Source organism: Rhyacophila brunnea, unplaced genomic scaffold (assembly GCF_057557595.1).
Source record: "Rhyacophila brunnea isolate RB1 unplaced genomic scaffold, BYU_Rbru_1.0 scaffold_17, whole genome shotgun sequence".
Taxonomy (NCBI): domain Eukaryota; kingdom Metazoa; phylum Arthropoda; class Insecta; order Trichoptera; family Rhyacophilidae; genus Rhyacophila; species Rhyacophila brunnea.
The window spans coordinates 25487177-25509093 of NW_028232827.1; the positions used below are offsets into that span (position 1 = coordinate 25487177).

Here is a 21917-nt window from a genome sequence, read left to right on the forward strand (position 1 = left end):
TTAAACCTTTGAGGAAAGAGACAAAGAGGAATATTTCGAATGTAGAAGTATTGTGAGGAGGAGAAACAGAAAAAAAAGCTTTTAACTCCTCTTGCCAGAGATAGCGTACAGTAAAACCTTGTTAGTGAGAACACTGATAATTCGAAATTTTCGCAAAAAAAAAGTCCCTTGAACATTATTTTCATATAAAACCATACCTTTAATTCGAATTTCGTAATTCGAAATGATTTCAAAGTCTTGGCATACAAAAATATTCAATAAATCATAATAAAGTACATTATTTCATGAGCCAGTCATTGAAAATTGTGACAGACTTTTCTTAAAACATCATAAATTACTTATTTTATGAAGGTAATAAGGAGGTAGGAAGGAATTATATCGGAATTTTGGTAGGCACATTTATGATTGTAAACAAAATTAATGAAAAAAAAAATAAAAAAAAAATTCTAAATTTTTTATATTTTCTCCCATGCATTTCATATTTTGTAATTCGAATTTTTTTTCGATTATCGGTCCCTTGGAATTCGTATTAACGAGGTTTTACTGTATCTGCTATGACAAGTTAACACAAATACACAAAGAGCATGTGATGTAATAGTATTAGCGCGTAAAAACCGTGTAGCGTAACAGTGTCGATGCATTCAGCGCTGTGATGTAGAAGACTTGATATAGAAGTTGGTCTATAGTTATTTAATTAATTAAAATAATCTGTGTCTTGGTTACTCCTCAACTATCAAAAAGAAACATGGGATGAATTATTAATTGTAGCAGTAGTTGTTCTCAAACTCCCTCAGCATTATAATGATTCTTTCACGACGCCCTAAAAGTGTATTTTCTGAGCAGCTGATTGAAAAATTTCTTTTTAGAATCAGATTCAAGACAGTTTTAAAAAAAATAGAAAGCCAACGTAGGTTTTTGAAAGAAAAATAAAACTAAACACCATAGCTAAGATAAAGGACTAAATTGTCCTCCAAAATAAATGACGTATGATCACCATAGAGATAAGGGAAGAGCAGTTTAAATTTTGATATATTTTTTGTAGTCCTGCATTGAATTAGAATAGGTCTGGAATGAATCTGTAATGCGAAGTGACTTGCTGTTAATTTTAGCAGTGGCTATGAGTCCTTTTTTCAGCTTCATACTCATATATATTATAGTCACCGACCTTGGTCATTACAGTGTGGTGTTATAAATTTTTTGGTTGTTACGACAGGTTCAAATATCAGCCTATTTGGATAATGTATTCGACGTGGCCGCCCTGATGGAAGACAGCGAGACCAAGACGGCCGCTCTGGAGAGAGCTGCCGAGCTGGAAGACGCCTTAGGACATGTAACTAACTATTCTTTATTTCGATATTTACAAAAATCTAATCAGGATAAGAACCATTATTATCAATATTTATGTAGGTATGTACTTATTTTTGTGTTCATTTTTAAAACATTCAGTAACTAAAAATCACATATGGTTATATCGACATAACATCAAATCAACTTCTTAGTTCATATCCGGTCCTCAGTTGGAGCGTATGGACACCATGCAGCACCTCCGGGTAACCCTGTTGCTCATCAGACTCATGCCAGCATCCCGTAGCTCTGCCGTAAATGGCGTTTGTATTCCAACAGTGCTGCTTTACGGTAGCAAGTCATGTCACTGTACAAAGGCTCCCAACAACTACCCATTGTGTATTATTTTGTAATATAAATATAAGTTTATGGACTGCTGTCTTAAAGTAATTATCATTATTTGGATTGTGTTATAGGCAAATGAAAGAATGAACATGGTGGAAGTGGAAGCGTTGAATAAATTGGCCAGCCTGGAATCAGAACTCGGAAGATTACGAGGGGAAAGAGATCAGCTCGATGAAGCCAGGAGACAAGTCGCTGAAGAGGTATTAATTTATTATTAATAGCTACATATAAATATATATTATTAACTTAGATAATTATGTTCAAAACAAGTGTTGTACGTTGTGTAAAATTTTCCATTATCATTATATCATTTCGTTTACTCGGTGAACATTTAAAGATTAAAACACCTTATGTTGTAATGTGTACATAACTTTTGATTAGGGCACAGACACACTACACTGCAGTTGGTGTGGGTCAACGCAGATCTTACTTGATTCTGAATGCATCCAATTATAAAATTTTATAATAAGTATTGTGTGTCTGTGCCCTTAGTTTGTCATGGTCTCACTGGCTGGGTCAAATTTACTTATTGTTTAGCATTAAAAGTTGACAGTAAATTTCATCTCTACTGTGTGGGTATCTTGCGGTATTTCTATATCAATGTTTGATTTGTTGTATCGGCAGGAGACGATTCTTATTATACGGTGTTTTTAAATTGTAGGTGTCAACACTGAGACGAGCGCAAATGGATTCAAGAAATAGACAATCAATGTTAGAGAACAAGATACATGAGCTGGAGACTGTTGCGTTAACTCTTCCTAGAGGTTCTTCAAGTAAGGTTTTTTTTAATACTGAATGTGTTATTGATCACTTTGTATTTATTGTCTGATGCCAGAAAGTGCCAAATCAAATTGCAAATATTATGTGTTATTGAATTCTATTTTAGTGGGCTCAATATCGTCGCATCTAACGGCAATGAATGGACATAGTACGCTGCCAAACATGGACACGACGGATCACTGCGCCCCATACTCGCCAAACCACCAGCAGGTCGCTCCAAGTTCGCACGTCATGCAATCGAATATCAACTCCTACCCTCTTCCGCCGCCTCCTGTTGCTGTTTTACCCCCTCCCCCGCCTCCTCCTGCTCCGCCAGCACCCCCTCCGGCTCCACCTGCGCCCCCTGCTCCCGGCTGCATGGCGCCACCGCACTCCACCGACGCCATGACCATCAAACGGAAAGTGCACACCAAATACAAGCTGCCTACACTCAATTGGATTGCTCTCAAACCAAACGAGGTCAGTAACAATTTTTGAACAGAAACTTCTTTGATCATGGTATTGTAAAATCGTGTGAGAAACGTTAAGTAAAAATTTCTCACAATATATGGGGGAAGCATGATATGTAAGGACTTGTTCAATTCGATTTGAATATAGCGAGTCTTGCCGCAGTGGGCATACCAATGCAATCAATTGGTACTATTGTCGAATGCACTTTGAGGTTATTTTCACTGCAGGCACTGGTGGCACTGTAAGCGTTTGTTTTCATGACCATTCTATTCTATCCACCAATATTTACTTTAAAGTGTGTATATAATACAATTGGTTTATTAGTAATTAACAACAGTTGGCACCTGTAAATGAACAAATTTTGTCGTTTCTGTACATACAAATAATGTAATTTTTATAACATTTTAATTTGTGTTTATTCGGTATATCAACCTAATACATAGGTTGACCAAGTGGCTGACATCCATTTGTCGTAAAAATAAAATCTGTTTATACAAACCTCTACTCTGTGGATGCCCATATGATCTTATTAGGATCGGACATGATAAATCGTTTAAAAATCAAATGTACAAAAATTGCAACCCTTTCGATTCTCCATTGTCTGGGAAATTCTTTACTTAGGAATAATTTCATTTTTACGATCATTTGATATGTTAATTTAGTAGATGAAAAGTAAGTAACTTTTATCTATATCAGTTATATATTTATCATAGATATACATAATGCCTGCAAACGACAAAAGGATCTGGATCCAATAACATCAATTCAATTTTAATTTCAAATTCAATCAAGTACCTACCATCAGTTGATATAGTATAGTATTGAATGATTAAAACATTGATTCTATAAAAATAATACCAATATTAAAAAGTTTGGACTATTACTAGAGGGAGTCATATGGACGTTTTGGATTTTTCAACATTTTTAGTGTGCTTCAATTGTAGACAAATTAATATTATGTGTGGGTGACTCATTGATGAATGGCAGTTATAATCAATATGCATATAATATGTAGCTTCAATCTTTGGCCTCTCTTTGCGTTTCGATAGCCTGCATCCAATTTAATTATCGTAGTCCATCTGCTGTAAGAAGTTATTGGTAAAATCGGACAGCTGGCCCTGTCTTTTGATGTATGTAACATTGTATCTACATATCTTTGACGTAACATCCATAGATCAGTAAATTACGCAATTTAACAATGAATTATTCATGACACTGTTTTTTATTAATCGATAACATTATCAGATCACAGCACAAGAACTAAAATTAAAATACCACCGACACTCGTAAAATCTTAAATCGTACTGATCAATGTTGAAATCAGATACTATTTGTTACTGTACTAAATTCTTATATTATTAGCCATTGCACTAGGGAAATATCAAAGTGGGACAGTATGTTTATTTCAGCCCATATTCAGATCCTAAATTGGATCGGGTATATTATTTTTTTCAGCTTCAAATATTTAGGTTCTGTGTTCTAGGTAAGGTTTTCTGCAACATCTTTGATCAATATAGATTATTTGTATTTGTTTTATGAATGTCATCATGTATAAAAGAATTTCTTATTACCTCATTCTTATAAAAAGCTACTTTGACTGTTTTTGAATTAATTTATTATCATATCCTAATTAGCGATTGCAATACCGAATGAATATATCAATACCGGTATTCGTTAAACATATTATAGAAATAAAGAAGTACTTATAAATAAACATAACTATTAAAATCTATTTCAAACACTATTTTATACCAACCTGAAGTACCTACCTACATTTATTCTGTTGAAAGTTGTAAATATGTATAAATCATAATATCTTAGAACTGCTAATTATTACAAAAGTCCGGGTACAGAAAAATCTTTCTATAAGTTATAGAATAATTATAGAATATATAGAAATATTTGCCACAAATGTTTTCTTTTTCTAAATATGTTAATTCACGACAATTATAAAAGTATATATTTTGAGGAATTTTGTTTTAATTTTTGTTGATTTCAGTCAATATATTTTGAGTTTTGGCAGCATAAAACTTATAAACTAAATTTAATATACAATATAGCAATACCTAAGTAATGAAAACTAACATTTAATTCATTTTTAAAAAATGTATACGTACCTGCTTTCTACCAAAAATACCGGTATTTTGAATTTTTGAAACCAGTATTTCGGTATCGATAAATAATTGAATACCGGTATTGCAATCCCTAATCCTAATCTTGTATCAAAACAGTGATTTAATAATCTGACTGCTGTGTTGTTCTTTGTCAGGTGCGAGGCACAATCTTCAACGAACTCGACGAAGAGAAGTTGACCGGAAGAATAGACTTTATGGAGTTTGAAGAGAGATTCAAGATCGGCATATCCATGGGGATGGGCAACCAGACCAACACTGACATAGATGGAATCAATTCCAGCAAGAGATCCAAGAAGCTCGACAATGTCTCCTTGCTTGAACATACTAGGCTCAGAAATATAGGTGAATTTCTTTTTTTGAATTTAAGCAAATTTATCATGTGCAGGGCAGGGTGTAACTTGGAGAAATAAAATAGCTTTCATAATACAAAATTTGTATTTTCATTTCGACTCTTGCAGTCGAATGCGTCAGGTACTGACTTTTCATAAATACGAATTCCTGGTGAGGTTACACTACATTGATGTGATTTTCTGAAGCCTGAATGTTTCTGTGATTGTTTCACTACTATTACCACACTGCTGTTTTATTACTATAGTGAAACAACTTAACCATGAAATTGCACAGGTTGCGATTTCTTGTACTGCGCATGGCATGAATTACATATAGCAATTTTAATTATTGTTACCGTAATTATTTCCGGACTGCTCGTACATGAAGCCTATTCCATCGGTTTCTCTAACTCGGCGTCACTCTAACTACGTCATATTTTCTGTCAAAACTATCGAAATTCACACTTATGTGCTATGTTTATATAAACATACCACATAACATGTTTGATTTTTTTTCTTTTATGTATTTTGATTTCAAATGTGCCTTTACACCAGTGATCAATAAACTATCCAGACATAATAGCTACATTAAAAAGTCTTAAATTTTATATATCATATTTTGGTACCTAACAGTTCAATCAAATATATTATTTTATTTTCTCAGCCATCTCAAGAAGAAAATTAGAAATCCCTGTAGAAAAAGTCATAGCTGCAATAAACGCTCTGGATCTGAAGCAACTACCTCTGGAGAGTGTGGAGATACTCCAGCGGATGGTGCCCACAGAGCAGGAGTCGAAGGCGTACCGAGAGTATGTCGCCGACAAAAAGAACATCAACCTCTTGACAGAGGAGGACAAATTCCTCTTGCAGTTAACCAAAGTGGAGAGGACGTCCGCCAAACTCTCCATCATGAGCTACATGGGCAACTTCTTCGACAATCTTCATCTGATATCTCCGCAGATCCACGCCATCATTTCCGGATCGTCTTCCGTCAAATCGTCACAAAAATTGAGGAGCGTCTTGGAAATAATCCTGGCTTTCGGAAACTATTTGAATTCTAACAAACGGGGGCCAGCATATGGCTTCAAGCTTCAGTCTCTGGACACGCTGCTGGACACCAAATCCACCGACAAAAAGATGTCTCTGCTTCATTACATTGTCAGCACCATCCGCGCCAAGTTTCCCGATCTGCTCAATTTTGAATCGGAACTACTTTACATTGATAAGGCTGCACAAGGTTGGTAGATGCTTTACCTACTTTACACTAGTATACACATGTAGTTGGACTATAATAAGCAACGTCATGAAATTTTAGTATTACAACATTTAACATTTAGCTGGCTCGCACATCAAAACTTGTCTCGTCTGCAACGTATTGAATACATCGATGTGACATCATCGTTATTCACAAAACACACGTTGCCAAATGGAGCTCCGCACATTGGTGGAGTGCGACTTTTTAGTTTGAAAAAAAACATTTAGTGCTGCTAACAACAAATCTCATGCGTCAGGCTGCCAGTCGAAGGCGCCAGAACGCATATGAAAACCTATGAATTGGTTATTCCTATACCAGCTCGCCGATCGCTGCATCCAAATATCCACATTTCGAGAGGTTACGCGTGATTGTCGCTAAGTGCCTATGTGCGCGTTCTTCATATACAACATCAGATCTATGTTCCTAGAAGGTTTGATTTATGGCTGTGCGGCAGACAAGGCGAGTTTAGATGTGAGAGCCGGCTTACTGGGTTTTGTGGAACAGACAATTTGGTAACCAGAGTAAAAGTCTTAGTGGCGAACTGTAAGACTACAGATCCCCCAACATTTTTAATATTAAGCGTAATAAAATCGCAGCCTAGATATTATGATCGTTCTAGTTCTAAAACAACTTCAACAGTCCTCTTTTAAAATAAAATATGTACAATTACATATACTGTTTACACTACAGTATAACTTTTTCATAATTCTCTCCGACACTTCATCATGGGTAGTCGAAAATCTCTTTTGTGAATAGAAAAGTATTACATTAAATCATTTTGTTAATTTTATTATTTGCTAGTAGTTATTATTTTGTTGAATTGTTTTTTAAAAACTAAAATAAAATATGTGACGTTAAGGCTATACCTCAGTTGAGGCATGGTCTAAAAAATCGTGGCTAGGCGATGCGCGGATTGCGGGTGCAAATGACGCATGCCGAAAGAAATATAATTTGTCATATAAATCCAACATGTGTCCATTTAATATTCTGTTTATTGTTCTATTAGTAAAATAATATATTCATTGACATGTTTTCTTTTTCAAGTAAATGGTTAACGTTTTTAGTCATCTTTACATGATTTAAGAATTAATACCCCCGTCGCCATCACAAAACAAATTGACGTATTCACACCTAGACGTTCGCTCTCCGATTGCCAGCGAGTCCAAAATTTCGTCGCGCCTATAGTTGAAAATTACTTGCCGTTTCACTGAAGAATCGTCTTAACTTAATTAGTTCATTTGAAGACATTTGTCGGCGGTACCTATAAAAATTTTAGAATGTATAAAAAGGCTGAGAACTTTTTTTTTAATTTGCATGAAAATTATTTTATGCCACTAAATTACTTTATTTAACGTGTTGCCAGCTACAGGATCCAATACCAACGGTTTTCACTATTGCATAATATTATGTTATTTGTATTCGTAAATATGTTATTTGCGGTGCCACCTTCGGGTAACGATTGGACAGTAGCTTTGATGTGAATATTTTCTTTCTAGTATCATTGGAGAATGTTGTGACTGATGTCCACGAATGCGAGAAGGGAATGGAGGCGGTCCGCAAAGAAGCCGAGATGCGCGGCAACACCAAGAGTGCGCACAACATGGTACTACGTGATTTTCTGTCCAATTCTGAGGAGAAGCTCAAGAGGTTGAGGTCAGAGGTGCGGGTGGCGCAGGACTCCTTCCGGGAGTGCGTTGAGTTCTTCGGGGAGGCGCAGCGGTCTTGCGATGCCAATTCTTTCTTCTCACTGCTCGTCAGATTCTGCAGGGCATTCAAGGTTACTGCATGGACTATTAAATACATACATATATATCGTCGTTGCGCCTTCACTACCGGCTATGTGTTTTGGCAAAATTATAAATGCAAGTGAAACACAAAGATATTCAAATTTTCAAGTCGCTTGTTTTCATAAAAAAACATCATATAAATAAAGACAGATAATAATATTATGTTTATAATGAATATAAAGTATTTTTTATACATATTATATTATTTGTTTTATTATCTAGTTTTCATAGGTTAATTTATAACCCAAAGCAAACAAAACAACAAAGGTTTGCTTAGAATATTGAATAAATTAAAGCAGTAATCGTCTGGTTTTGTATACCTACTATATCAGTGGTGCACAACGTATTTGAAATAAAGGCCAATTTATCCATTTTATAATTTTTCACAAGCCGTAGTGGGTAAGTGTTGAAAAGTAATGATGTAATATACTAGACGAGCCATACACTTTATTATTTTGAATTCAGTAGTTACATATCAGTTACTCCAATCACTCTTCACTCGTATACTTATAGGAAATTAGAATTTTGTCATATTCAATGATATATTTTGGGCCGCAACAAATTCCACTTTGGGCCGCGGCTTGTGCATCACTGTACGATATCGTAATAATATTGAACTATTGGTAAGCTATTTTATTATGTTTATTTATTGTACTGTTCCAGGTTGCCGATCAAGACAATGAGCAGAGACGTCGGCTAGAATTGGCGGCGTTAAAAGCCTCTCAGACCCCCAACCAAAATCCTGCCATCAACAAATTTACCCAGAAAAAACAACAGGTAAGCACTCCGATTCAAATGTCCAACAGTCATTGGTATTACGAATAAGTCAAGCAATTTTTTTGACATACAAGAGATAATTCATTTTAAATTTTATTAATTATACAATGGCATTAAATTCAAAACTATTTTTCGTGATGCGTTGCTTGATAATTTAATTCTTCATGCTGTCCGATTCTCTCCGATGTTTTCGACATGACTTTGTAACCCCAGTGACCTGGCAGGTTTCTTTATTGTCGTGGATCATGTAAATGATAAAATGTCCATATAAATAATACTGTAATGTCCTTATATTAATGTTTACCGTTGACTCTCGATTTACTGTGGTAGATTGGAGAATCTATTCCCAGGATAAACAATATCTTGGTTAATCCAAAATAATCAAAAGTTGACTAATTATCATAATTAATTTAAGGTTTACAATTACCCCCCCCACAGGAAATGTCATCTTTCAATATACTATTATAATAATCATGGTAATTCAAAAGCATAAAAAGTATTTTTCCAACTGTATATGTAGTTACTACTGTATTGATGAAATAATTCTGTGGAAATGTGAAACGCTTCGCACAATATTGAGATGGGTGTAATCAGCTTGGCAAAGCCTTCATCCAGCAGTGAATACATTCAGGCTGATATAATAATATTATGTGTTGCAAATCTAATCGTTCGAAGTGCGGAAACGATGATTATCATGGATGTTTTTTTGTCATGATTAGCCCACTAATAAATTGACACAACCCCGGTAAATCGAGAGTCAACCGTAGTTCTATTCCAGACTTTTCAAATCTATCGTGTAAAATGATAATAGCAAATCGCGAACCTAATACTACAATGTTCTAAGTGTTCATCCTTGAGAAAACAAACCCAATAATGAAGTAGTGGTCTAAGCTGCCTCATTGTTTCTTTTGTTTCACCAAGGACAAAAACTTCGAACCTTGTAGTTCCTCCACTCGTGAAATGTCTCAGAAATGACCATCGGAATAATAATTTGAATCTGTATTATTATTTGTTTAATTTACATACTTATGTACTATTTTCCTTCTTATAATATTTCTATTTTTCTCTAACCATTATTTGAGGTTCTTTGGAGTATGGTATTTTTTTTTTATTAAACACAAAACATGTACATATCCCTCACCAATAATATTAAAAGGTGCCCATCACTACAGTTGTACAAATCTATTAATTTATCATACTATCAAAGTAGATAATCACAGTGTATGTAAAATACCTTACGATATATTACGTATGTTTATTTCCAGTCTTCTCCCGATTAAATGGCTAAATACTATTGGTCATTTGCTTTTTGGTGAAGGTTTCTGAATAATTGATGAAAATGGTGTTGCTTTTTTTTTTTATAACTGTAGAAGTTTAATATTGCGGCGATGGACGGTGGTCTTGTACAGCAGACGCTGCAATCGCAACTCTCCAACCATTCCTCCCATTACCACAATTGACTAGTTATCGCTAGTTGCGCTAGTTGCACCGACAAAACCGTGCACTGTTTATTGTAAGTTGTCATTTGATCATTGGCCATGTCTAAATGTTTTCCACTACTAACACCATCCTGCTTACAAATATGTCCCCTGTAAACTCCTCTTTTTAGTATTGCCGTAACTTGCACCGTTCAGATATTAAAGTGTGTGAAGAGGTATGTAATGTGCCGCTATTGCAGCAGTAATGTTTCGGCCACAACGGCCGTACGTCACTCTCATTATGATTTCGTTAATTCATCTACAATGTTGTTTGAGGTGTCTATTTCCAAAAACCGTTAAATCTACATAATATTGTCTATGTAAGTTCAATACCGCGGAAGAACCATTTGTCAAAATGTTCAGGAAACCTTAAAAACCTTGCCAATAAAAAAGATATAAAAATAAATTTAAATGCAGTTTATTGTCTTCCTGTTTTATATTAGAAAATATATTTTTACTATTGTATGCATCTGTGCAAATTAATTGCCATAGGATTTTTTTGTAAATCAGTTGGACCTTACGCGATATTGCTGCAACTCTCCGCTCATCCGCTGTATTGAATATGGGATATACGCGGTCTTGCTTGCTTCTTTAGTATTTAGATTTTAACCGAGTGCAAGTAGTCTATTGGTCAATTTCAAAATTTGAATGCACCAATCAATGCGGCTTGTGCCATTTAACCGAGAGCATCAAAAATACGTATTTTGAACATATTAGCTCATACCCGGTATTGAACTTACATAGACGATATGATCAAAAAATATGTACATATAAAACTCAATTTCCCACATTATGCAATGAAATAGAACCCTTAATCCATCAGAAGCATACAGAAAAATGTTAAAAAAAATAATGATTGCTTTTCTCTCCACCACCCGCCACGTTACACATCCGTTATGCAATTTAATGTTTGAGGCTTTCATGGTTGTTTTTTATCGTAGTATATTCTTGGGTTTTCACCGTGTCTCTTTCTTCCTTCTTAACTCGACGTTTCGGGCTCGTTGCAGAGGCCATTATCAAGAGATATCAAGAGATATCTCTTGATAATAGCCTCTGCAACGAGCCCGAAACGTCGAGTTAAGAAGGAAGAAGGAGACACGGTGAAAACCCAAGAATATACTACGTTATGCAATTGTTTACCATAACATAACGAATGTAGGGCGGCGCCCACCAATATTGTGGTGAGTGTCCCAGGAGCAACTTCCCAAGAATTTGGTTGGTGTGCACTAGAATGTGCGTGATTTCTATTCTGGGCAATCCTTTATGAGAAAAGACCTTCTCGCTCGCCGTAAAATGCCGCAAACTTGTTGAAAGTGGAGAAATTTTTAGCGATAAATTAAAAAGACAAACAGACATGTCTAATTTTATTTTGCATATATTTATTGCAATTAAAGGTTCGTCGGCTGATAAGAATGGACGTACATACTGTTATAATTTGGAATTTTAAAATAACTAACGTTAAAACTAATAATTTTCTCATGAAACACAAAAAGTCATTTGTCATAAATATTAGATAGTTAAGGTTTTGGAAATAGATTCCTCATTTTTAAATTATGACATCACTATTAACACTTACAACACAGTCAAAAATATTGTTAAATAGATATTGAATTTATTTCCTTATACATGTAAGGTGTTTAAAATAAATATAATTATACTATTTTTATCTGCTGTAGTAGAAAATTCTTGAAATAGCCATTTATTATTCAATACCTGTATGTGCAATGAAACCTTGATTTTATGTGTCCGAAGTATACGTTTTTTGGTTTTTGTATGTAGTTTCTGCAGTCCCATTTAATCTTAGTATATACGTACGTGGTCTTCTGTTATTTCCTGAAATTTACATTTGAATTTTAAAAAATTCGATTAACATTATGCAAGTATTAAAATTTAAAAATAATTTATTTGACACATTGCTTAATGCATGACATCATTAAAATGAATTTATTTGAGACACTGCATTCTATTTATAGATGTCATGTCTCTAGTGCCCAATCAATTATTGTATGAATTTGTTTTATGTTGTTTTTTTTTTTATACCCATTCAAATAATGCCTCAGTGAAGAAAACAGTTCAAGTGGCAATACATTTATGTTTTTGATTTTTTTCAACGTTAAATCAAATCGGGGTTTCACTGTATGTATTTACGTAATTATATTAAAAGTGAACTACTAAAAATATTGCCAATTAAAATTTACAAGTCAAGTGATTACCTTTGAGAGTTTATTACCTTACTTAATCAAATCTTATTTAAGTGTTTTTGTGTTGGTCATTTTGAAATGATACTATACATAGGAATGCGAGACAGTCTCTCACTACACTACACACGCACATACACACTAGCTGCACCATGGCAGACGCATATTAAAAATGCAATGGTCGCACCGCACATTATATTGACTCACTCTCTTCATTTCTGAATGTCCTTTAAGCACCATTGTTGTATGTGCTAGTCGGTGCATTCGTTTGTTTTTTGTACTTCTGAACAATTTACTTTGGTATTATACCTACATTCCATTATCCCATTTACATTTGTAAAAATAGAGCATATTGATTTCCACAATTTTTGTAATTATAATTGATGTTAACACCTCGATCAACTCATTGGCTCCATGCGCTAAATACAAATTGATATTCAAGAAATTGGGTAAAAAAATAAGTATTGATTACCATTTCACTCCTAACCTCTTCAACAGGTTTTTTTTAAATAACAAAAGTTTGTTAACCATTCACTTCTATTTAATGTGAATTTTCAGATGTTGGATTAATCTACAGATTTTACAGTTGGATACACCGCGGAAATGAATCTTTGCTAATAATAAAATTGCCATGTGTCTGTTTGTTTGGTTATATCCAAGGCCCTCTATAATCAGGCCGCGACACAAAGCTGTGAATTTCTATCATAGTGCTAGTTAGCTTATAATTTGAATGTAATATGGTAAACAGCTTCAGCGCATCTATTCTATACACAAGACTGCTATCGACGGCTGTCGAGGAAAGTTTTTCATATTTTTGTATTGAAGTATTATAATTTTTACAGTAAGTTAGTTGTAATTGTTACAATATTTGCTATGTTTTAACAGCACCTCTCTTGGCTGTGCTAACTTTTAGAGCGAGATAGACAGTTTTGACTTTTAGACGGCTAACTTATTGTAACAATTATAATACCTCGATACAAACATATGATAAACTACCTCCGATAACCGCCGATAGCAGTCTTGTGTATAGAATAAATGCGCAGGTTCAATTCCCGGTGAGGTCACATTACAATTATGTGATTTTTGTAAAACCAGAGTGGTTCTGCGATTGTCTCACTGCTACTAGTACGCTACTGTCATTAGGCCCTCATGGCATGTTATAGTGTTGAAATGAAAAAAGAAAGACATTCCCAATAGCTGTGTATACAAATATATTATATTGAAAACATACTCCATTTTGATTATTTTTGTAAGCAGTTTCCCAATAATGGAAGGGAAACAACTTCTCACACCACTCAATGTTGGTGAAAGCAATTCATTTTATGTTACCAGTCAAAACTTGGGTAGCGCTGTGCATTGATATATTAAATTATGTTTTTGTGAAACCTGAAATCATTAAAGTTTTTGCCCTTTTTTAAATATGAATACGATCAACACAATGACACTGAATTAAAAACTCTCAGTAGCTTTGCCTGATGAAGATTTCACTAACTGTTGGTATTTATCTTATTATTTTTATTGATATGTATTTAGATTCATTAAAATGTGAGCCAAATGAAGTATATCACATTCTCATTTGAAATGTAGATTGCTGAAGGAAAATAATTAAACTAGTTAGTTTTTAGCTTTCCTCTTTTCTTCATCCTTGTCCTCTCCTTAGGTGGAGCATATAGACATCATACGGTTCTAGGGATCGTGATACTGAATGAAATCATCAATACCAGTATTAATTCCGGTATTCATTAAAAATATTTAAAATTAAAAAAAAAAAGAAATATCTATCAATAAAACTATATACGGCTATATCACAGTCCATCATGACTTGTTCTATCGGACACAGATGGCCATGAGATTGTGTTGTTATATACAGTAAAACCTCGCTCACAGAACAGATAATAAATAGAATACCGATAGGCCATATTCAATACACCGCATGGTGAAGCAGGATTTTGAATGTGTGAGTGTCCTACGAAAATGAAGCACGGATTATGCACGTGCAATGGTGTGTGTAATACACCAACATTAAATGAGCGTAAATGCATAAACCGAGAGCAGTTTTCAGTATTCGACGTGAAACGTATTATTGACACGTGTTTAAGTTTAACCCGGATTCTTCCTTACTTGAGTCGGTTACCTGCTATCGCCTTACCCGTTATGTATTTCAGTTCCCATTATTTCTGAGTTCCCTGACCTCGCTAATACGAATTCCATGGGAGAAAATCTGTCACAATTTTCAATGACTGGCTCATGAAATAGTGTACTTTATTACGATTTATTGAATATTTATTTTTGTATGCCATGACTCAGAAATCATTTCAAATTACGAAATTCGAGTTAAAGGTATGGTTTTATATGAAAATAATGTTCAAGGGACTTTTTTTTTGCGAAAATTTCGAATTAAGGCGAATTTCGAATTATCCGTGTTCTTATTAACGAGGTTTTACTGTATTATGTATTCTAACAAATTTACAGATTAAAATCATTTGCTGTAGAACATGTACATATAAACACTAATTAAAGTTTTTAAAAAAGTAAAATACACTAATTAAACTATATCGGTCCTGATTGATATTATATGGCGTGGAATGAACACTACATATTGTTGTGTTTTATTTTAATTAATACTACAATGTTTTCCTTCCAATACTTGATACTTAATTACCATTAAAGTGTAAAGAAAATATATAATAAAAATATTTTGTTTAGGGTTTTTTCACTTCACGGTTAAATGCTCCACTAACAACGCGATCGCAATGCTATACGGCCATTTGCTTCCTGTAAAATAGCTCACAGTGAACTGTGATGGCAAACTGCATAATATGTAAAATTTTCCGGACATACAAAAAAGCTAATTTATCAATATTGGAATCCCAGTCTTGATCTTATCTCCGTGCAAATAAATTTGGATTCAGAAAAATCCTTTCCAGATTCAACGCTTGTTAGATGGATACATAACATTAAATAATTATAAACCGATTGTAAATATTTGCCATGACTATTTTTTGATTCGCACTATTATGTTAATTCATCACCAACATTATTTTTAAATATGTGGTGGATTTTAGACACTTCTTGGTAATATTTCTGTATGTACATAATATTGGTCTTTTTTTGTTCAACAAAATTATATTTCTCCATTATTATTTGCTATTTAGAGGTCAACATTAAATAATTCATCATCATTATCAGCCAGGGTTGATCCACTACCGGATGAAGGCCTCCCTATGCTTATTATAATGATAATATCCACTAATAATCATTTACAAACAACCAGTAAAATTCATGAGCAACAGCTCCCAAAACAAATAATTTAGGTAAATAACTTATCAACAAGTGTGCATTACATATTGACACGTACCACCAAGGATAAGAGAAGCAGCCGTCAATAATTATTGTACAGTTGTCATGTTAATTGAAATACATTTGGTTTCTGCTTTCTTAATACATAAAATACCGGCATTTTGGATTTTAAAAATGGATATTTCGGTATCAATAAATACCGGGATCCCGGTTTGTGACATACCAGTATTGCAATCCCTATGCAGCGTTTCCCAGAATCCTTCTCTGTGTTATTTCCTTGTTGCCTTTGAAACACGCTCCGTATTGTAGTTAATAATATTATTGTAGTAATGTACAAAGGGCTTACTAGAATTCCTAATAAGGTGATGGTTTGCTTTCAAAATTTATTTTTCAATTGTGTTGGATTGTATAGGAGGCCTTCTAATATTATAAATTTACATCCTGATTAATGTTAGTGAGATAAAGTATTAATTTATTTTAACATGACTACATAATTTTTTTTTTGGTGAATAATTAGGTAATTGTTAAATAGCCTGGCACAATGTGAAGCAAAGTTTTAGTGTCTTATTTATTTTGATATACCTACATTTTTTATCGTTGCTTAATTTCAGGTACCTACTAACGTTTCCGTGCTCAGATATATCTCTGATTTTTACTAATTTCACCTTGATTATTTACAACCACCGTGGCAGCGCGGCTTTAGCGTTGGACTATCACGCCGTCGGTCTCAGGTTCGAATCCTGGGTCTGGCAAGTACACATATTGTTTTTCAATTTGTGTGTGAGTCAGGGTATGGACCTAATAGGTTGAGCAAATGGCTGACATCCATTTCTCGTAAAAACAAAATCTGTTAATACAAACCTCTACTCTGTGGAGGCCCATATGATCCTACTAGGATCGGACATGGTCAAAAAAAAAAAAAAAACGTTTCCGTGCTCAGATATATCTCTGTGATTTTTACTAATTTCAACCATCTGAAAAGTTTACAGTGCTGACAGCTGTTTTGCATAATTCGTTCTACTGATCGTTAAATTTCTTTGTATGGTCATAAACAACAGTTATGGCATGTTGTAGTGTTAAAATAGAACCATTTCGAAGTGACGATGGCAGATTTCTTTGCTGTGAACGCGATTCATCCACCTTGGAATAAATACGCAAAATTGAAATATTATCTGTTACATGTAGCTTTACAGTACGTAGTTAAAAGTGAGCCGGTTATATTAACAAGTACCAAAAATTATTATATTCACTAATTTTTCAGACTCAATTTTTTTAATGTATTTTACACATTTGAAAATTATTGTTATGTCAGTAGTCCGAGAGAGAGATGCTCCTATATAATCCAGCGCTGGTGAAATTAATATATTTCTTGCCATATTCTTAACTCTAATGTTTCTTCTTCTCAGGATGCCGTGATCAATGAGCTCAAGAGCAAAACTCATTTGGTGTCAGAGAAAAAACTGTTACAGCAAGATGAAGTGTACAATGGCGCTTTGGAAGACATTCTTCTCGGATTGAGGAGCGAGCCGTACCGAAGGGCTGATGCGGTGAGGAGGTCGCATCGCAGAAGAATCAACTCGCACCGATTCTCCAAAGGGCTTGATGAACTCGACGTTTGAAGCGACCACTATGCGTAATTACCATGTCAAATCTTTCTCCATTACCATATCGCGTGAAGCAATAAATTTATAATTATTACGGATATTGAAGTATTGCCGTATTCCAGGATTGACATATTCACTTTATTTAAGTCGGCGACTCTCAACCTCGTATCGCAAATACAATATGCATACAGTTCCCTACGATTTTCGGTATAACCGGTATGTATGTTTATTCTGTCAAAAAATTTATGTTTTTTGATGAAAAGTTTGCAGAACGCAGAGGCTAAAACTTGTGTCTTAAATCAGGGTCTTAAAATTTTATCAACAAATTTAACATTAAATTTATTCTGGCCAAAAAGTGCTTTTTTCAAAATACTGTCCAAAATTAAACAGTGAAATTGATAAGATTATTCCATAAGCATTTTGAATTATATATTATATGTATGAATGTAATGGATTTGAAGCCTTTTCGAGAACATATTTTGTAGAATTAAAAAAAATGTACATTATTTTGTACTTTGAATGTAATATTTTGATCAAACTAATCTATTTGAAAGGAAATTGAAAATGAATGAGCAAAATATTTTTCTAAAATTTATACTGGGTGTAGTAAAATTATCAATGAAGGAATATTCTATAATGAATAGATTAAATCCAATAAATTGACAGTTCTGCTTAAATGTATTTGTGTCAATATTTTTTGTATAATAGAGGTTAGCCAATGGATGATTCACGTGTACGAATACCAATGCATTTAAGCAAGACTGTTAAATGTTTGCATTTGTTTTATACATATATAATAAATACACTGCCTTTTATTTAGTGTGTGTATATTTGTCCACATTAAATGTAATTAAGCCTGCCTTGAAAAATTGTTGTGCTACATTTTCGGACCATTGGAGTGATAGGATACAAATAAGAGATTTTTGTATAAATTTTTGAAATGCAGGTGAATGAAAAAAATTTAAAATCGTCTGCTTAATATTAATTTATTAATTATTATTTTATGAAGTAATGAAAAATTAATATTGCATAGTGATGAATCTCATTATTTACAATTTAAATTAAAGTCAATTTTTTTGGGATGCATGCGAAAATCTAATAATTTCCATCTAAGAGATGGAATAAAATGCTATTTGTAATAGATTCTCCCATAATAAATAATACTACATGTGATATCTCAATAAATTGTGAATATGGCATCGATAATCATGTTTCTAATATATTGGAAGTATAATCCATTATCTAATTAGAGATATAATGTCAGTACGCTGACCACAATGAATGCCGAGAATGAATCTATATTAGGATTAATATTCTTTTAATATTTAATGCATACAAATGTGATTTATAAAATCTCTCGCACAAACACATATAATTCAAAGACTGTTTGATATACTCAAAAATACCATGACATTTCAATTTTATTATAATTTATTTTATACAAGCATAATATTTTCAAAACCAAATTATTATTTGAAATTGTAACCTCTATGTGTTTATATTAATTATAAAATATATCGTCGTTTTATCTCGTGGAACTCGTAAACCCGTTTTGACTCCTTATGTCCTATTCTAATTTGAACCATATGGGTCTCCACAGTTTAGAAGTTTGTATTAACTGATTTTTGTTTTCACGAGAAATCGATGTCGGTCACTTGCTCAACTTATTAGGTCAATACTCTTGACTCCAACACAAATTGAAAAACAATGTGTGTATTTGCCAGACTCAGGATTCACACCTGGGACCCATGACATTATAAACTGCTCGGCTGTACGAACTGTTCAATTTTCATTATAAATAGAATTTCAAAATTTAAGACAGTAGGCGCTCTGTAATCCGGCACCCATATTTTTTCACCTATGCCGAATTATTGGATTTCTATAGGAAATAATAAATAATCGGGCACCGAACTGCCAAGTGAACGGCTCTCCGCTCTACAATCCGGCAGTTTAATGTGAAACCGGCCGGATTATAGAGCAGGAGAGTTGAGTTGCAAAATGCTGGACTATTGGACGTGCCGGATTGGTGAACGCCGGATTACCGAGCGCCTACTGTAATTGAAAAAAAAATCTACATGTATACAAAATGACAACAATTCTTGATAATTATGAGGTTTGCAAGAATCTTTCCGTTGAATTGACACGAATTACAAGATTTGTCGCGTGAAGTGGTGACTAAACGTGTTATGGGTGCAAGAATCTTACACAGAGGTAGAAATCTGATTTTTTATCGAAACAGTATTTGTGAGTTTCACAAGATTGATTGGTGATATGAAAGATTGAGTCGTACAGGAGAGTGTGGTTTCGGATGAATTTATAGGGTACGATTTTGCACTATCGCAATCTCAAAATATATCAAAAGCTTGGCATTTTTATATTGTATTGAAACTAATTTTACCTATGAAATTTACAATACGGACTTTATTTTGTAAGTATTTATATTAAATTGTATGTATATAATTATCAAGATCTGATCATTTCCACTGTTATATCAGCAAGGCATTTAAAAATTACGCTAACAATAAACACAGATCATATTATTATTTATAGATATATGTATGTATATTAATATTATTTAAATCATTATTTTTTTAACAATTTTTATTGTCAGTATGTTTTTAAAAATTGGTTTGTTTAATCAGTTCTCTGTTATAATGAGTAGGATACTGTATTATTATAATATGATATATATGATTTTTATTACTTTACCACTTAACTAGTAAGAAATTTATTTGAATTTATGTATAATTCGTAGATTTTAAGTGAATTCGAGTGTAAAAAATAGTTTATCAATGATTTTTTATCATGCTGAAATATTACTTTATTCAGTTTTAACGCTAGTGTATAGGTAGATGGCTTTATGTCAACCTTCATTTGTTTGGATGGGTGATTTACAATCGTTTTAGTTACCTGTTTAATTAATTTACATATTTCAACATAACTTGATTTGGGCTGTTTTTGAAAACACTGTTGAATTTGACGCATTATTTCCTTATCTGCATAATTAACAGATAACTTGTAACTTAATAGTAGCCGTTCATGTTATATGGCACGGTTTTCCAAATAATTTTTGGCTCAACATCCCCTTTTATAGGTATTTTTTTCGGACAAAATTCAACAAATAATAAAATTGTGAATAAAACGTGGTTTCTGTATGTACTAAGTTTAAAATTCAATAGCCCAATAATGTTAAATTCAAGGTTATCTAGTTGTAATATTGAGTTAACGAATTGTAATATCAAGAAAAAGCATGATCTACTAACAATCAATTGGTACAGGATAATTTTACAATAGAGAAAATTAGATAATTATCGCCAATTACGTATTAAATTGAAGGTTGACTCTATGAAATAAGGACATAATTAGTGAAGTTAGACGTCTAGATTAAATGTAGTAATTACGCGCAAAACTAACCCATATCGGTGCCACAATATTTAGACATATATTTTTGACTGTCACCAATTTTATTAATACCCAAATGAACTGTGTCATGTAATTTTTTAACATATCTGTTTTTAATTATAGTTACCAAAATATAAATTATAATACAATCACAATAAGCAAAAAATTATGTTTATTGTGTCGGTATTCCACTTTGAACCCGAATAGTTTCAAATTAATGAATAATGAATTCTTTTTGTTCCCAGATTTTAAATAATCAATAAATTTCTTTGAGGTTTGTCGTATACTATTATATTAGTAATAATAAATTATTTTAAGTTTCGTTTTTAATACTTTACAGCATATTGTATTGTTTATGAATATTATTTTTTTTTATTATTATGAACTCACCAAATATTTTAATGCGTAATTTTATCCATTGGTTTTATTAATATTATCTGTATCCATCTTGTGATACGTACTATGTGTTGTTGATAATAAATGATATATTAAGTTATTTCCGCCAAATTCATTCCAGATTCAATTGTTTTTCATTCGTCTGACCAATATTATGTGTAAATATGTTCACTAGTTGCTTATAACTCTTTCTAGGATCTCCACTTAAAGCCTATACTAAATTTTAATACTGCAGGTATAATAATTTAATTACTTTACTTCTCTGTTATGCAATTAAATAGAAAAAAGTTTATTGCAAGTATGGTATATAATATTATATTTATAATATAACAAGAAA

General features: G+C 33.1%; 1 protein-coding gene across 3 annotated transcripts in view; it reads left to right on the forward strand.

Annotated features, from left to right (window-relative positions):
• Positions 1–18735, forward strand: part of Frl (formin-like protein) — a 41907-nt gene extending 23172 nt beyond the window's left edge. For 2 of the 3 annotated variants that reach the window (XM_085944938.1, XM_085944939.1), the window contains 9 exons: positions 1214–1330; positions 1761–1889; positions 2351–2462; positions 2576–2928; positions 5189–5396; positions 6048–6620; positions 8135–8415; positions 9089–9202; positions 17585–18735. In XM_085944938.1, the coding sequence (XP_085801064.1) occupies positions 1214–1330; positions 1761–1889; positions 2351–2462; positions 2576–2928; positions 5189–5396; positions 6048–6620; positions 8135–8415; positions 9089–9202; positions 17585–17797 (2100 nt within the window). In that variant the 3' untranslated portion in view covers positions 17798–18735. Of the gene's footprint in view, positions 1–1213; positions 1331–1760; positions 1890–2350; positions 2463–2575; positions 2929–5188; positions 5397–6047; positions 6621–8134; positions 8416–9088; positions 9203–10572; positions 10716–17584 lie in introns of all 3 variants that reach the window. The other variant, XR_015070403.1, reaches the window with a different exon arrangement.
• Positions 18736–21917: the final 3182 nt, after the last annotated feature.